Source organism: Rhinoraja longicauda, chromosome 5 (genome assembly GCF_053455715.1).
Source record: "Rhinoraja longicauda isolate Sanriku21f chromosome 5, sRhiLon1.1, whole genome shotgun sequence".
Classification (NCBI taxonomy): Eukaryota; Metazoa; Chordata; class Chondrichthyes; order Rajiformes; family Arhynchobatidae; genus Rhinoraja; species Rhinoraja longicauda.
In genome coordinates, this window is record NC_135957.1 from 16,728,879 (window position 1) to 16,743,220 (window position 14,342).

The window sequence follows — 14,342 nt, forward strand, 5'->3', positions numbered from 1 at the left end:
TGCAGTGCCAACTCAGGGTTGTGTTGAATTGGCCAGATATATTTTCTGAGTGTTTGGAGTGCTTTTTTTTTGTTTCAATATTTTGCTTCCATTTATTGTCTCTTCCCTTCCAGGAACACACAGTTTGATGAAACTGCGGCCTTCTTAAATATTGAAATTCCTTTTGCCTTCTTTATCTCGATGAGATGCTTTAACTACTGGCATTACATTGGTGGTCTTGATTCATCAACAGTCCTTAACATATCCAAACTGTTTGCTTCTCAGTATGCCACTGGGTTCCCAATGGTTCAATCTTGATATTTTGCTTCCACGTTCCTGAGGGTTTTCATTAGAATTAAGTCTATCTCAGATCGTCAAAGGTGTAATCTAACTCCCTTTTCAAATGCCCACCTTTTGTGGGGGATACATTAATGAAGGTAAAGGTGATGTGAGTTTACCAAGCCATGATAAGTGTGACAAATCAGCAGATAGTACAGCAATTTTGCACATTGACTATAATTTATTCAGTTTCCATTTATGCATATGAGTTATACAGTGTGGAAACAGACCATTCAGCCCAACATCCTTGCTAAATGTTGTAATTGTATCTACCACTACGAATCCTTCTGGCAGCTCATTCCATATATTCACCATCCCATTCCATATATTCACATCCCATTTAAATATTTCCCCTCTCACCCTAAACCTATGCTATCTAGTTTTAAATGCCCTTTATTGTAAAAAGACTTATTATCTACTTTATTTATGGCCCTTGTGATTTTATAAATCCCCAAAAAATCATCCCTCAGCCTCCTTCACTCCTACTAAACTTCTCCAGAGATTCCACTTAATCACAGGTGCCTGTAGCTCACCAATGATTCCTTTTTTACTGACCAGAGGCTCAATATCTTGTCATCCAGTCTGCTCTACTCCAATCTCTACTAATTTCCCTTCACTATGACAGGTACTTGCAGACCTTGAACTCTTGCTATCTCACTTTTAAAAGCCTCCTGCCTGCTGGGAACCCTTTGTCAGCAAACAACCTATTCCAATCATCTTTTACAAGCTCCTGTCTAATACCGTCAAAATTTGCCTTGTCCCAATTTAACTTGTGGAGCAGTTCTGTCCTTTTCCATGACTATTTTAAAACAAATGGACCAATGTTCACTGGTCCAAGGTGCACCTCAGTTCACTAGCTCTGCTCTATTTCTCAAGAGTAGATCACTTGCTCTGCTTGTCAGGATAAAAAAAAAGTGATAAGGAATGATAATGCTCACGTGCATGAATTGGCTATGAACTATCTATGAACTTAACTTATTCTTTCCTCGTTGCTCCAGAACTCCTCACTTCTCCAGAAGGCTTTTGCTCTCCGGTAATCCACATTGACACCCATTGCTCTTAAATTTCTGATTTGAGATTGCCCTGATTCTTAGAAGCCTTGACCCGTTTCCCACAGAAGCAAGCAAAGGTTGTGGGAAAGCTTGAGAATTAAAAAAACTTACATGAATTCCAAATTTTTGCAGGGCATATCCTGAAGCCACTCCCTGAAACAAGAGAAAAGACAAGAAGCTTTATGACAGTTGAAAATTAAGTTGGTCAAGATTTTTGTCAGCAGTAGCTTGCCCTCTCTATTCTCATTTGTCTTGTTCTTCTTCTTGTAGTTATAGCAGTTGACTACCAGTGCTTGTCACTCCATGATTTATGCTTTAGTATTCTCTTGCATTACGTGTATTCTCCATTAGCTGTATTTATCTGCTTAAATGTGTCCATATACTGAAATGGGTGCATATTGCATCAAATATAGATTTTTAAAAAAAGAATGAACATTATAAATCCTTTAAATTGACGCATTGAATGGTTACTACTTTCACATATTTTCAATGTTATTCACATATTTCAGCAGTATAGTTAAAGCCACTGCAGAACACAGAAATAGAATCCAGTCCTTTGGATATCTTCAAAAGTGATCTGTGAGAACATGTTAAAAAGCGAAGGTTTTGTTGTAGAATTCTACAGACTGGATTCAGGAAGGAATATATTTTCAGTACTTTTTTCAAAGGCAAAACTATCAGCTGCGAGAAGAAATCAATGCAACACAGCTCTGGAAACTGATTGGTACAAGTTGGATGATTTGATTCTATGGCACCACATTCTGATGATCCATTCAAAAAATGAGCTCACCAACAAAATTCAATTAAAACCTACGGTGCAAACTGTTTTCATGAAGCTAACAGGTGAAGGGTAGCTTAACAGGGAAAAAGTCTTCTAAAAAAATACTGGCCCAGGGATTCTACATGAACCAAACCATCATGAGAGAATTTAAGAAAGTAATTTCTTGTTCATGTTCATTGGCATGATACATTGATATGTTCAATGTTATTTACTTGCTATTTTCAGTTATCCTTAGGCCATTTCAGTCAAGTGCCATTGATAAAAGCAACCCGTCACCTCACCTAGTTTGAGTCATGTGTGTCTTGCACTAGTTAAGGTGACAGGTTTCCTTTGAATGTTTGGATATGGGCTACATTCGGTAGGGGAAGAAGGTTCTCATCACAATGCATGGTAGTTCATGCAAACAGGCATATACACAATTGTGCAAACAGACATACACACGACCTTCAGAATGCTTCACTGTTAAGGCCTGTTGGTAAAAAAGCAGTGGCAGGAGGTCTCAACATACAGAAGCTACTCTTCTTGTGTGACTTCCATGAACGGGCCATCCATTTATTTTAATTTTGTTTGCCATAGCCCTAAAGAGTTACAATGAGCACCTGGATGTTCCAGTTTTTGTCCTAAATCCAAGCATGAGATGGTAGGAAAACTGTCCACTGTAAATTACGTCTTGGGTAGATTGATGATAAAACAATCGGGAAGAGTTGATGGGCATGTGAGACAGTTTAGACAATAGGAAATAACAGCCGAGGCATCACAAAAGAGTTTATTCCTACCCTTTATGCCTGACATCAGTCTGAAGAAGGGTCTCGACCCGAAACATCACCCATTCTTGCTCTCCCGAGATGCTGCCTGACCCGCTGAGTTACTCCAGCATTTTGTGTCCACCTTCGATTTAAACCAGCATCTGCAGTATTTTTCCGACACATTATTCCTACCCTCAGTCACTGCTCACACACAGCAGTGCTCATGCTTTCTTTATTAGGGACACTAAGGACCAACATAACAAGCTTTAACTCAAAGCAGATCAACAAGGAACCTGCCATCATCTGTCCCAGTTTCCTTCCATAGGAAATGATGAGGGTGTAATGTGAAAAAACGACTTTTACTATTTTAGTACCATTTACAGGTGATACATTCCCATTCTCGTATTTTCTAATCATATAGAAGCAGGCTACTCAGTTCAACGTGTCTATGTTGGCTCTCAAAGTATTTTCATCAGTCCTGTTCCCTCTCTAATTTCCCTGCACACTAATCTGTCACACATAACCATCAACTCTCCCCGATTCTCCTATCACCAACTTACACTGGAGGTGAACTACAATAGCCAATTAAACTACAAGCACAATTTTGAATATAGTAACAATTGGAGCACCCATGAAAATCAATATCATCACAGGGATAATGAACAAGATTCAGCAGGTAGTACCTGAGGGCACTTTTTTTTTAGTCTGTGCCACTCAGGCACTTCGATCAAAATAACACAATCTTATCACTGCAATAAAAGTTTGCCAAGAGGGGCGTGGCTGTGTTCTGCAGCTGCGGCTCACCGGCAGTCTCTCCGTTTTTTTTTGTGTTTTTTGTCATTGTTGATGTTAAATGTACGTTTTGTTTTATTTTTAATTCTGTGTATGTAGGGGGGTGGTGGGGGGGTTGGGGGAAACCTTTTTTTTAAATCTCCTCCTCCACGGAGATGCGACCTTTACTGTGTCGTATCTCCGTTCGCGCAACGGCCTAACATCGTGGAGTCGGCGGCCTCCAGCTGGGATCGACCATGAAGACTCCGGTCGCAGGGCCTGGACTTACCATCTCGGAGGCTTCGGCCGTGGGCCCTGCAGACCGCAACATCGGGAGCTCGCAGGTCCCTGGCTGGCGACCGGCTTTTGGGAGCTCCAGCCGTAGCAGCTTCGACCGCCCCGAAGCACGAGGCACGATCAACCCGCCCGCAGGCCCTTCATCACCCTGCGTGGCCTGGCCACGGCACTTTACATCGCCCGGTGGGGGCTCAGGACTCTCATCGCCCTGCGTGGCTCGGCCGCGGCATTTTCCATCGCCCAGTGGGGGCTCAGGACTTTCATCGGCCTGCTCGGCTCGACCCTGGGACTTTCCATCGCCCGGTGGGGGCTTCAAGGGGTTTGGGAGCCTCGATCGCCTCGTGGCACCACAGGAGAAGAACGAGGAGGAGATAAGACTTTGCCTTCCCTCACAGTGAGGGTATGCCTAGAGCAATCACTGTGATGGCTGTTTTGTGTAAAAAAATTGTATCTGTGTGTCTTGTGTTCTTTAATGTCTACTGCCGGACCCTGACGTGAGAGGACGCTGGCGTTGATTATTCGCCGCTTTTCCGTCAGGATAGTTTGTCTGTTTGTCTGTTTGTTTCTATGTTAATTGTATTTGTAAAGCGCTTTGTGCATGTGTTAAGGCGCTATATAAAATAAATATATTATTATTATTATTATTATTGACATTTGACCTGTGAACTGTGCCCCTTTAAACCATGTAACATTATCCTAATAATGTGGGAGACAACGTCTCCTCTGCCTGATGGTTTAAAATTCCTTCAGATTATACTACGAAAAGTATGTAAAGTTAATTTACCAATCCCGGTGGGCCAGGGGGTCCCATCAATCCAACGTCACCCTGAAAAATAAAACTCATTAGTGGAAAATGGTATTCTATTGCATGGTATTCGGGCAGTGGGGAAGAAGGAGAGTCCACCTAATTTGACAGCTGCTTTCTTGTTTTGAATCCAGTTTGCAGCTGCTTCAGAGTGGTGACCCAAATTTATGCTAAAAGGCATCTCCCCGACATTAGCAAACCTGTAACGAGAGAAGGCTATTCAACGACTGAGTTCGGCCTTTCCAACTAGGCAGGACATAGCCCAGGCCCTCCACATACCCAAGGGAGCTGAAGGATCAGAGAGAAATTTTGCAAAAGGATTAACCTCTGTGAAATTTCACCCGACTGCCTCTTCCTGTCCGACAACTCCCAATCCACATCAAAACCAAATAAAGCTCCATCAATCTGCAGCTTTAGAAAGGAACTCTCTTTGAGAATCTCAATAAAACTAAAATAATAATAGAAACAGATGATCAAATACTCTGTGGGAGATGTGCCATTTGCCCCGGGATGAGTAACATTGATGAATGCACTCAATTGACGTCCTTGGTTTTTTGGTTTAAGTTTTCAAGTTGCAGAGAGATTTTGCATAAATTTATCATCTTGATGGCTTTATTTAAGATATTAATCCTGAGGGTTATTCTGTATTGCTTAAAAAAGAATTGTATTGGACAGATTGTCCAGTCAGAGAGATTGTTAAGATGTCACCATGGCTTCATGGTCTACTTTAAAACTCACCAGTCAGTAAATTAATACTGTCATGACATCAAGCTTTAATCTGATTTTCTTCTGTGGGGTTGAGATGCTCTGCTGATTGTCAAGCCAGCAAGTTAAAATCCAATCATCACAGTGGGCTAAACTCTTTGAATTTCCATCCTGTTTCCCTTCTAGTTCTCCTGCTCTTCTCGTGCTTCCTACCCTTTTCTCTTTGCGTACATGCAGTACCTGTGAAGGCAACTTCCTCCAATGGCGCATTGAAACAACCTGTAACTGTTGCTCATTCCGTCTGCTGGCTCACAGAAGAAAATCAGATTAAATCACCTGAATAGTGGGCTAACAATTTGGAACATCAACATCAGTTGGTGACTAATTCTGGGCTCTTCCAATAGATGGCTCCTGCCTTCTACCTCAGTTTCCTGGCTTTCATAAGACCATCCATGATGAAATGCTTACCTTTGATCCTTTCTCACCGCCTGGGCCTTCTTGTCCCTTTAAGGAAATAAAATTCAGGAATGAATATAAAGTAGCACAAGCACGGTGGCGCAGCGGTAGAGTTGTTACCTTACAGCGCTGTAGACTCAGGTTCGATCCTGACTACAGGTGCTGTCTGTACGAAGTTTCATGTTCTCCCTGTGACCGAATGGGTTTTTTCCGAGATCCTCGGTTTCCTCCCACGCGCCAAAGACGTACAGGTTTGTAAGTTAATTGGATTGGTATAATTGCAAATTGTCCCTTGTGTGTGTAGGATGGTATTAATGTGTGGGGATCGCTGGTCGGCACGGACTCGATGGGCCATAGGGCCAGTTTCCACGCTGTATCTAAACTAAACTAAAAGTACATTGTCACATGTAGAGTAATGATGCAAAGCAATTGAAGGTGTAACATTCAATTTGATCAATTCAAAAACTCTTACACTTTCTCCTTTTATTCCTTTTGCTGCATTCTTTTCTAAGGGCCCAGGATCTCCTCTGGAACCCTATAAAAACGGCCATCATTACAATTAGGTTGAAAAGACATTGGGAACTAACCTTCACATTTCTGATAGAGAATCTTCAATCTGAAATATTAATTCTCAATCAATAGTCAATAGTCGTTTATTTGTTACATACACATAAATGTGTAGTAAAATGAAACATTACCCGCAGTTGAACAATAAGACCAATAAGATTAATCAATAAAAATGCAATAACACATACAATCACAACTAACACCAAACAAAAAGAAACATCCATCACAGTGAGTCTCCTCCAGTCCCTCCTCACTGTGATGGAAGGCCAGAATGTCTTTTTCTCTTCCCTGCCGTCTTGTCCCGCGGTCAGGCTGTCGGAGTTGCCACGTCGGGGCGGTCGGGGCTCCCGATATTGAAGCCCCCGCTGGGCGGTGAAAAAAAATCCCGCGGCCTATTTCAGGCCGCGCCGGATGGTGAAAGGTCCGTGGCGGGCCGACCCAAGCCCCGCGATTCGGGGCGGGCGGACACGTTGCCTCTGCCGCTGCCGGAGCTCCCGATGTCGGCCCCCATCCAGGGGCCTGCGGGCTTCCGACGTCCACGCGGCCCGCGCCGGAGCCTCCGGAGACGAGTTGCAGCCGTTCCCGCAGCATTCGCAGGCAGCCAGCGCCGCAGGTGGTGAGTCCGGACCGCGGGCTCTGCGAACCAGAGACCCAGGTGGTCCCAGGTGCATGGCCGGTGGTAGGCCGCAACGGGAACGGAGACACGATACAGAACAAAGGTCGCTTCTCCGTTCTGGAGAGAGAATGTTACAGTTCCCGTTCCCTCCCACCTCCCACCCCCCCCCCAAAACATAACATACAACACTACATCATATTAACACTACAATTGAGACAAAAACAACAAAAAACACAAAAGACAGACGGACTGCAGGCAAGCCGCAGCTGCGACGGCCGCAGCTGTTTCTCTTTTTACAAATGCTAACTGATCCTGTAGGGTGTTTCCAGTTTTTTCTCTTTTTATTTATAGTTTGCATATCTTCAGTAAGTAAATCATTCTTTCATTTGGTATCACAGCCAAAGTGATGGTTTGTGCCCTTCCACAATGTCTGCTGCATTTGCTGCACAGAACCTGGACCCAGCACATTGATACAATCAAAGAAAGCCCATCAACGCCTCTACTTCCTTGGAAGATTGAGGAGTTTTGTAACGTCGATGAATCTCTACAGGTGCACTGTAGTGAGCATATTGCCTACGCAACATGGCTGAGTTTGGCAACTCAAATGGCCAGGTATGAAAGAGATTACAAACAAGTGGTGGACACTGCCCAGTCAACTGACCCCACCATTGAAGGGATCTATAGAAGGCACTGCCTCTAAAAGAAAACCAGCATCATCAGAGATCCACGTCACCCTGGCCACGTTCTCATTTCATTCTGCTATTGGGAAGAAGGAACAAGAGTATAACTGTATATCCTCTATCAGAACTGTGAAGGTTAGTTCCCAATATATTTTCAATCTAATTGTAATGATGGCCATTTTTTACAGGGTTCCAGAGGAGATCCTGGGCCCTCAGGAAAGAACACGGCAAAAGGAATAAAAGGAGAACATGTTAGAGTTTTTGAATTGATCATTGAATATTACACCTTCAATTGCTTTGCATCATTACTCTGCATGTGACAATGTACTTTTAGTTTAGTTTAGTTTAGTTATACTCTTGTACCTTCTTCCCAAACCTGTGAACTCCAGGTTCAGGAACAGCTTCTTCCCAACAACCATCAGGCTATGACACTACAAACACCAAATAAACCATGAACTATCTTGGTTCCACTAGGGACTTTAGGATTTTTTGGGACTTTTTATTTTATGAACCTATTTTGTTTGTTTATTATGTTATCTAATGAGTACTGTGTTTTCAGAACTGTTATGCTGCTGCAAGTAAGGATTTCATAGTTTGTTTCGTTACATATGTCAATTAAACACATTTGAACTTTCTAGGCCACTGTGTCCACTTGCCTTCCTTGCTAATTGCCCATCACTGTGCTGAATGTTTTATGGGCCCAACAAATACAGGTGATGTGATGTGAAGAACAATGGATTCAATATTCATCTGGTGATTTGTGAGTTAACAAATTCAACCATATGTTGAATGGAGAAGAATGTGATTCATTTTGTTTAGGTCTATTGGAATAAAATTGCAGCAGATTTATGTGATCAACTATTTGCTTGTTAAATCTATTGATATAATAAAAATTATTGCAAATGTCTGTTGAACTTTGAGAAACTGATTAAATTGGCTTGGCAATTTTGTACATTTAGTACTAGAATAGGAGAGAAACAGACCTAATAAATAACTGTGCAGCAAGACACTATTGTCTAAAGGGGAAAATGCAGATGGGAGAGAAAATGGAATAGGATGCTTAGATGATTATTAGATGCATCCGTGATTGAACATTCAAAGAGAGCCTCTGTCCATCCTCACATGTTTTGTTCCTCCTTTTCCTGCATCTCTTCCTCATCCTTTTCCTGCAACTCTTCCTCATTCCTCATGCAATCCCGGCCCATGGTCTCATTATTACAAGATTGTGCAGGACAGCTGTGAACCCTCCTCACTGGACAGGTGCCAAAACCTCTGCTTGGGGACACCAATGGTTGCGTCCATGATGTTAATATCATTTCCAATGTTGCTGTTTGTAATTCTACAAACTTCCAGGACACCACAGTCATGGCTTCACGAGTTCTCATGAACCATCTGCCTGGTGTGGCAGCTAAAATTTGGCAGCCGGAGCAACCTGTCCCAATGTTAAAATATGACATGAGGTTCTGGAGTGTATTGTGTCAACCATCAGGATGCATTGCCAGTAGTTAAGCATGATTTGAGAGTAACATTACGAGGAGTGAGGTGAGCTAAAATAATGCTGGAGTAATGTGAACCCATGTCCCATAAAATACGTTTTCTATGCAACCAGATTTCAACTCCCCAATGCTTATTGCATTGCTGCATATTTTGTGTTGTGACACATGTATAATGCACATATTTAGTGCGTCTCTTTATAGAAATACTGAGTTTGCCACACTCTTTTGCATGGAGAGGATATTGCTTTGTTTTGCCTTCCTAACATTTAACAAAACATAGAAAACAGAAAGGCACCATCTGTCAGGTTCTTCAGATGTGGCACAGAGTACAGAGTGTCACCCAAGGCAAGAGATATATAACAACCAGGGGATGGCAGCAAACCGCTGCTCTAGTGATGAGATGTACCAGCTTACCTGTCTGGAAATCTATCCATCAAAATGTTTATTGAAGCAAATCCGACAAATGCAGGCTATTACTGAACAGATCAAGTATGATAAGAATTTACTATGGCAAGGAATATGAATTAGCAGCTGCCTTGCTGGATGCTTCAAGTTGCTGGCTGTTATATATGCAATATTAACAGGAACCAAGGTCCAGCCACTTTGATAGGCATGGCTAAAGTTACATACTCCAAAAAAGCCAAAAGGAGAGAAAACATGCAGCCTATTCCCTCCAATTATTTGACATTTGGATCCTTTTGTAAATCCCTCATGGCCTTCCAGGCCTTCAACAATCTGAGCTCTCCATGCCGCTATAGATCTGGCCTTTTGATCATTTCTGAATATAATTATTCCATCTTGGCAGCTGCACGTTTAGTTCTGCAATTATTTTTTAAATCCAATCCCAGCTCTCAGCATTCACTCTTTTTATCCCTCTCTCTCTCTCTCTCTCTCTCTGACACTGACTATCTTTTTAAACATCTGCTAAGCACATACTTCTGGGGGTCTGCACCAGATCTTGTTTGATGTCACGCCTTTGAAATACTTTGGGCTGTTGTGCCAAGTAAAAGGTGATATATGAATCCTTGGGATTAAGGATCTTTGCAATTCACTTATCCAAGAGAGCTGTGGAATTGCTCAGAATATTCAACAAAGATAGTGATCAAGTTTTAGAAACTGAGGGAATCAAAATGTTATGTGGCTAGTGCAGAAAAGTGTCACCGAGGTAAGAGATCTTGTTGGAAGTTGTAGCAAGAACAATGGGCCAAGTGGCTTACTCCTGTTCCTTTTATTGCCATTCTTTATGTCTCTAAGTGAGGTTGCATCCATTTGCATATGTAACTGCTTAGTTATTCCCTTTATTATTGGAACGTATTGACAAACTTTGTTTTTTCTTACCTTTTCTCCCTGGGGTCCAGTTTCTCCTTTTTCTACTGGGTCTCCCTAAATTAGGAGATGAGAAGTTAGCCTGGTTATCTAATAACAAACGTACAAGTGGAACATTTAAAACTGCAAACAGAAACCCGAGCCTAGTTTGAGGCTCATGATAGAAAGAAATTAGGATCAAGTGGAAGAGAAACACTCCCAGAGGGAATTTGAAGATACTTTTTATGTGACAGCAGTTCTATGTAAGCATCAAGGAATTTTTCTGAATCAAATTTAATTGATTGATACAGAATCAGAGAATCATGCAGCACACATGGCTATTTGTTTTAATGTTTGCCAAAGAGCCATTTGACTAGTCTTTGGTCTTTTACCACTTTTACTACTGTCCAGGATCACAAACACACATCAAAATTCAAGCAACTCACTTCTATTTCTTTCAAATTTGTGTACTGCATTTAGTACTCACAAAGGCAATTGTGACAGAGGCTATATCGGAGAAACCAAATGCAGATTGGGTAATCGTTTGGCAGTACACTTCCATTCACTCCACAAATGTGACCTTTGCGTCTCGTTACTGACCATTCCAATCTGACCTCCCTATCTTTGGGTTCTAAAATTATTTTGAAGACAACCAGGAAATCATTTTACTAGGCATGTTACATCCCTCATTTCTCAACAATGAATATAACAATTTCAGATAACCAGATTTTCCAGGTTGTATAAGAACTGGACAGTTCTGATGAAAGATCATGGATCTGTCACCTTAACTCAGCTTTTTAATTGATCAACTGATGAGAACCTATATACCTCCATTCGCTGCATATCCACGTGCTGATCTAAAAGCCTCCCAACTGTCACTATCATATTTGCCTCCACCACCATCCCTAACAGCACATTCCAAGCACCCACTATCGCCTGGGTAAAAAAAAACCTGCCCTGCACATCTTTAAACTTGGTCCTCTTATCTTAAAGCTATCCCTTCGAGATTTTGACATTTCAACCTAGGAAAAAGGTGCTGACTGTTTACCTTATCTATGTTTTTCATAATTTTATATACTTCTATCAGGACTCCCCTCAACCCTTGGCATTCCAAAGAAAACAATCCAAGTTTGCACAAACTCCCTTTGAAGTTATTACCACTTAATTCAGGCAGAGTTCTGATAAACCTCTTCTGCACCCACTGTAAATCCTCCTCATCCTTCCTGTGATGGGTCTTCCAGAACTGGGTGCAATACTCTAAATGTAGCCTTTCTAAAATCTTGTAGAACTACATCATGACTTCCTGCATCATGACTTTCAAGCAGTCTGGGTCTCAATTCAATGTATCATTGTATGCTCTGACCTTCAGGGTATGGGCTTCATTCTGGACATCGCCCGCCTCTCCAGCCCTGTCCCACCTGAGTTATTTTCCTCTGGCTAAGGGCAAATTATTAATGCATACATAGCTATGGTTAAAATTCCTGTCACTGGGAAATCCGAAGAGGAATTTGCTCATCACTAATTGTCTTCGCAACTAACTTCATAATCGGAATACAAAACAGAACACTGTCACCAAGCTGGAAATGTGAAATAAAACCAGAAAACATTGTACACCTGCAGCAGGATGGTGAAGGGAAACAGGCTGATTGCATTTCATGATAACTAGGAATGGCTGGAGATAAACAAATAGTTTTTTGGCTCATTCTTCCTATTAATCTGAATTGTCATGTCACTTTACCTTTTCACCTGGACTTCCCAGCAGCCCATCTTTTCCTGAAACTCCAGGATCACCCTGTGAAAGAATTAACAGCGAGAAATGAACCAGTGCTACACGGAAATCCATTAGTTGTTAGAGGAATCAATTTTAGTACCAAACTAGACCAAGTGGACCCGTTGGGCCCAAACCACTCCTGCATTGGTGCAGCACCCTCTCCTCCCCCACTCCCCTCTCGCCACTCACTACCCCTCCCCTCCTCCAATCCCCTCTCCCCACCCACTACCCTCTCCCCTCCTTCACTCCCCTATCCCCACCAACTACCCCCTCCCCTCCCTCCCTCCCCCCTCCCTTCCCCCATCTCTCCTCCCTCCCCCTCTGGGTTACCTATCCTACATTGGTGCGGCACCCTCTCCTCCCCCACTCTCTCCTCCCCCACTCCCTCCTCCCCCACTCCCTCCTCCCCCACTCCCTCCTCCCCCACTCCCTCCTCCCCCACTCCCTCCTCCCCCACTCCCTCCTCCCCCACTCCCTCCTCCCCCACTCCCTCCTCCCCCTCCCCCCTTGACCTCCCCCCTTGACCTCCCCCCCTCCCCCTCCCTCCCCACCCCACCCTCACCCCCCCATCCCACCCCTCCTCGCCCCCTCACCCCCCCTCCCTCCACCTCCCCCCTATCTACCCCCCTCCCATCCCCACCCTCCCCTCCTCCACCCCCTCATTTACCACCACTCTCTATGTAAAACACTCGCCCTGGAACTCTCGTTGAAACTTCTACCCCCCCCCCCCCCCCAACCCACCCCCTCCCTTCTGTGCCGAAGCCTTCTAGTTTTTGGCAGTCTCTGACTGTCTGTCTATGCCTCTAATAATTTAATATGATTCTATGTTAGTGAATGACAAAAAAATTAGTGGTATAGTGGACAGTGAACAAGGTTATCCACAATTACAAAGAGATCTGATCAACTGGGTCAATGGGCTGAGGAATTGCAGATCGGGTTTAATTCAGCAGGCATGTGAGCGAGGAAAAAAAGAGGAAAAGAGCCGAGCGCTTGCGTGAGAGGCATACAACGGGGGTCAAAAAACTGGATTAAAAAAAAAATTTGACACACAAAAAATTACCAGTTTCAAGCCTCTTTTAGTTCATTTCAAAGTAGAAACGGACATTACAAAATAATGTGAATATGTCACTGTACACTAATAACATTTTGAAGTAAATTTGCACATTAATTGATAATCAGCCCAAAAAGGTGGTAATTGGCTTTTCTGCTGTGTTTTATATTTTAACCCCATCTTAATTAATTTAGTTATATAATCTTGCACTTAAATTTAATATTTACTCATTACAGTTCCACCACTGATTTTCTAGTACTCTTGGTTCCAGAGCTTTGCTGGTTTATCCAGCAGGCCAAGTAAGTCGGCTATAGGGATAGATTTGCTGGCCCCAGTTGGGCTGGAGTTCCAGAGCCCCGGCCAGAGGTTGCAAATTCAATCCACCGATCGGCCGTGGAAGTCCCGATGAGGTAGAGATTGGCTGACTTGCCCAGCCTAGGTGCCACATTTTCGGCGAGACTTCCAGGGCGCGCGGGGGGGGATTTCTCACGGAACCCCTAGCAACCTCTAGTGGAACCCTAGTGTTCATTACAAGTCTATACATCGGTTTTTTTTTCCTTTCTTTTTTCGATCCGATTTCTCTGTTTATTTGGCAAAGTGAAAAACGGGGAAACCATGCAAAAAGCGTGGAAAATGGATTTTAAAAACGCGGAAATCCGTGGAAAAGCGGAAAATTCACACGCCTGATTCAGATAAATACAAAGTGTTATATGTTGGTGGGACAAAGCAGGCAGGATTTGCACAGTAAAAGGTATGGCTCTGGGGAGTGTTGTAGAACAGTGAGACATAGAGGTACAGGTATAGTTCCATGAACGTGGTAACTGAGGTGAACAAGGTAGTGAAGATGCTATTTGGCATGCTTGCCTTCATTGCTCTAGGTATCGAGTACAGGATTTGGGATGTCATGTTGCAACTGTAGAAGGGG

The 14,342-nt window shown here is 43.0% G+C and overlaps 1 protein-coding gene across 1 annotated transcript in view; it reads right to left on the reverse strand.

Annotated features, from left to right (window-relative positions):
* Positions 1 to 14,342, reverse strand: part of LOC144593884 (uncharacterized) — a 222,433-nt gene that overhangs the window by 61,043 nt on the left and 147,048 nt on the right. The window contains exons 19-23 of the mRNA XM_078400009.1: positions 12,334 to 12,387; positions 10,629 to 10,673; positions 5,944 to 5,979; positions 4,750 to 4,791; positions 1,482 to 1,523 (exon numbers count right to left, since the gene is read on the reverse strand). Coding sequence (XP_078256135.1) covers positions 1,482 to 1,523; positions 4,750 to 4,791; positions 5,944 to 5,979; positions 10,629 to 10,673; positions 12,334 to 12,387 — 219 coding nt within the window. The remainder of the gene's footprint in view (positions 1 to 1,481; positions 1,524 to 4,749; positions 4,792 to 5,943; positions 5,980 to 10,628; positions 10,674 to 12,333; positions 12,388 to 14,342) is intronic.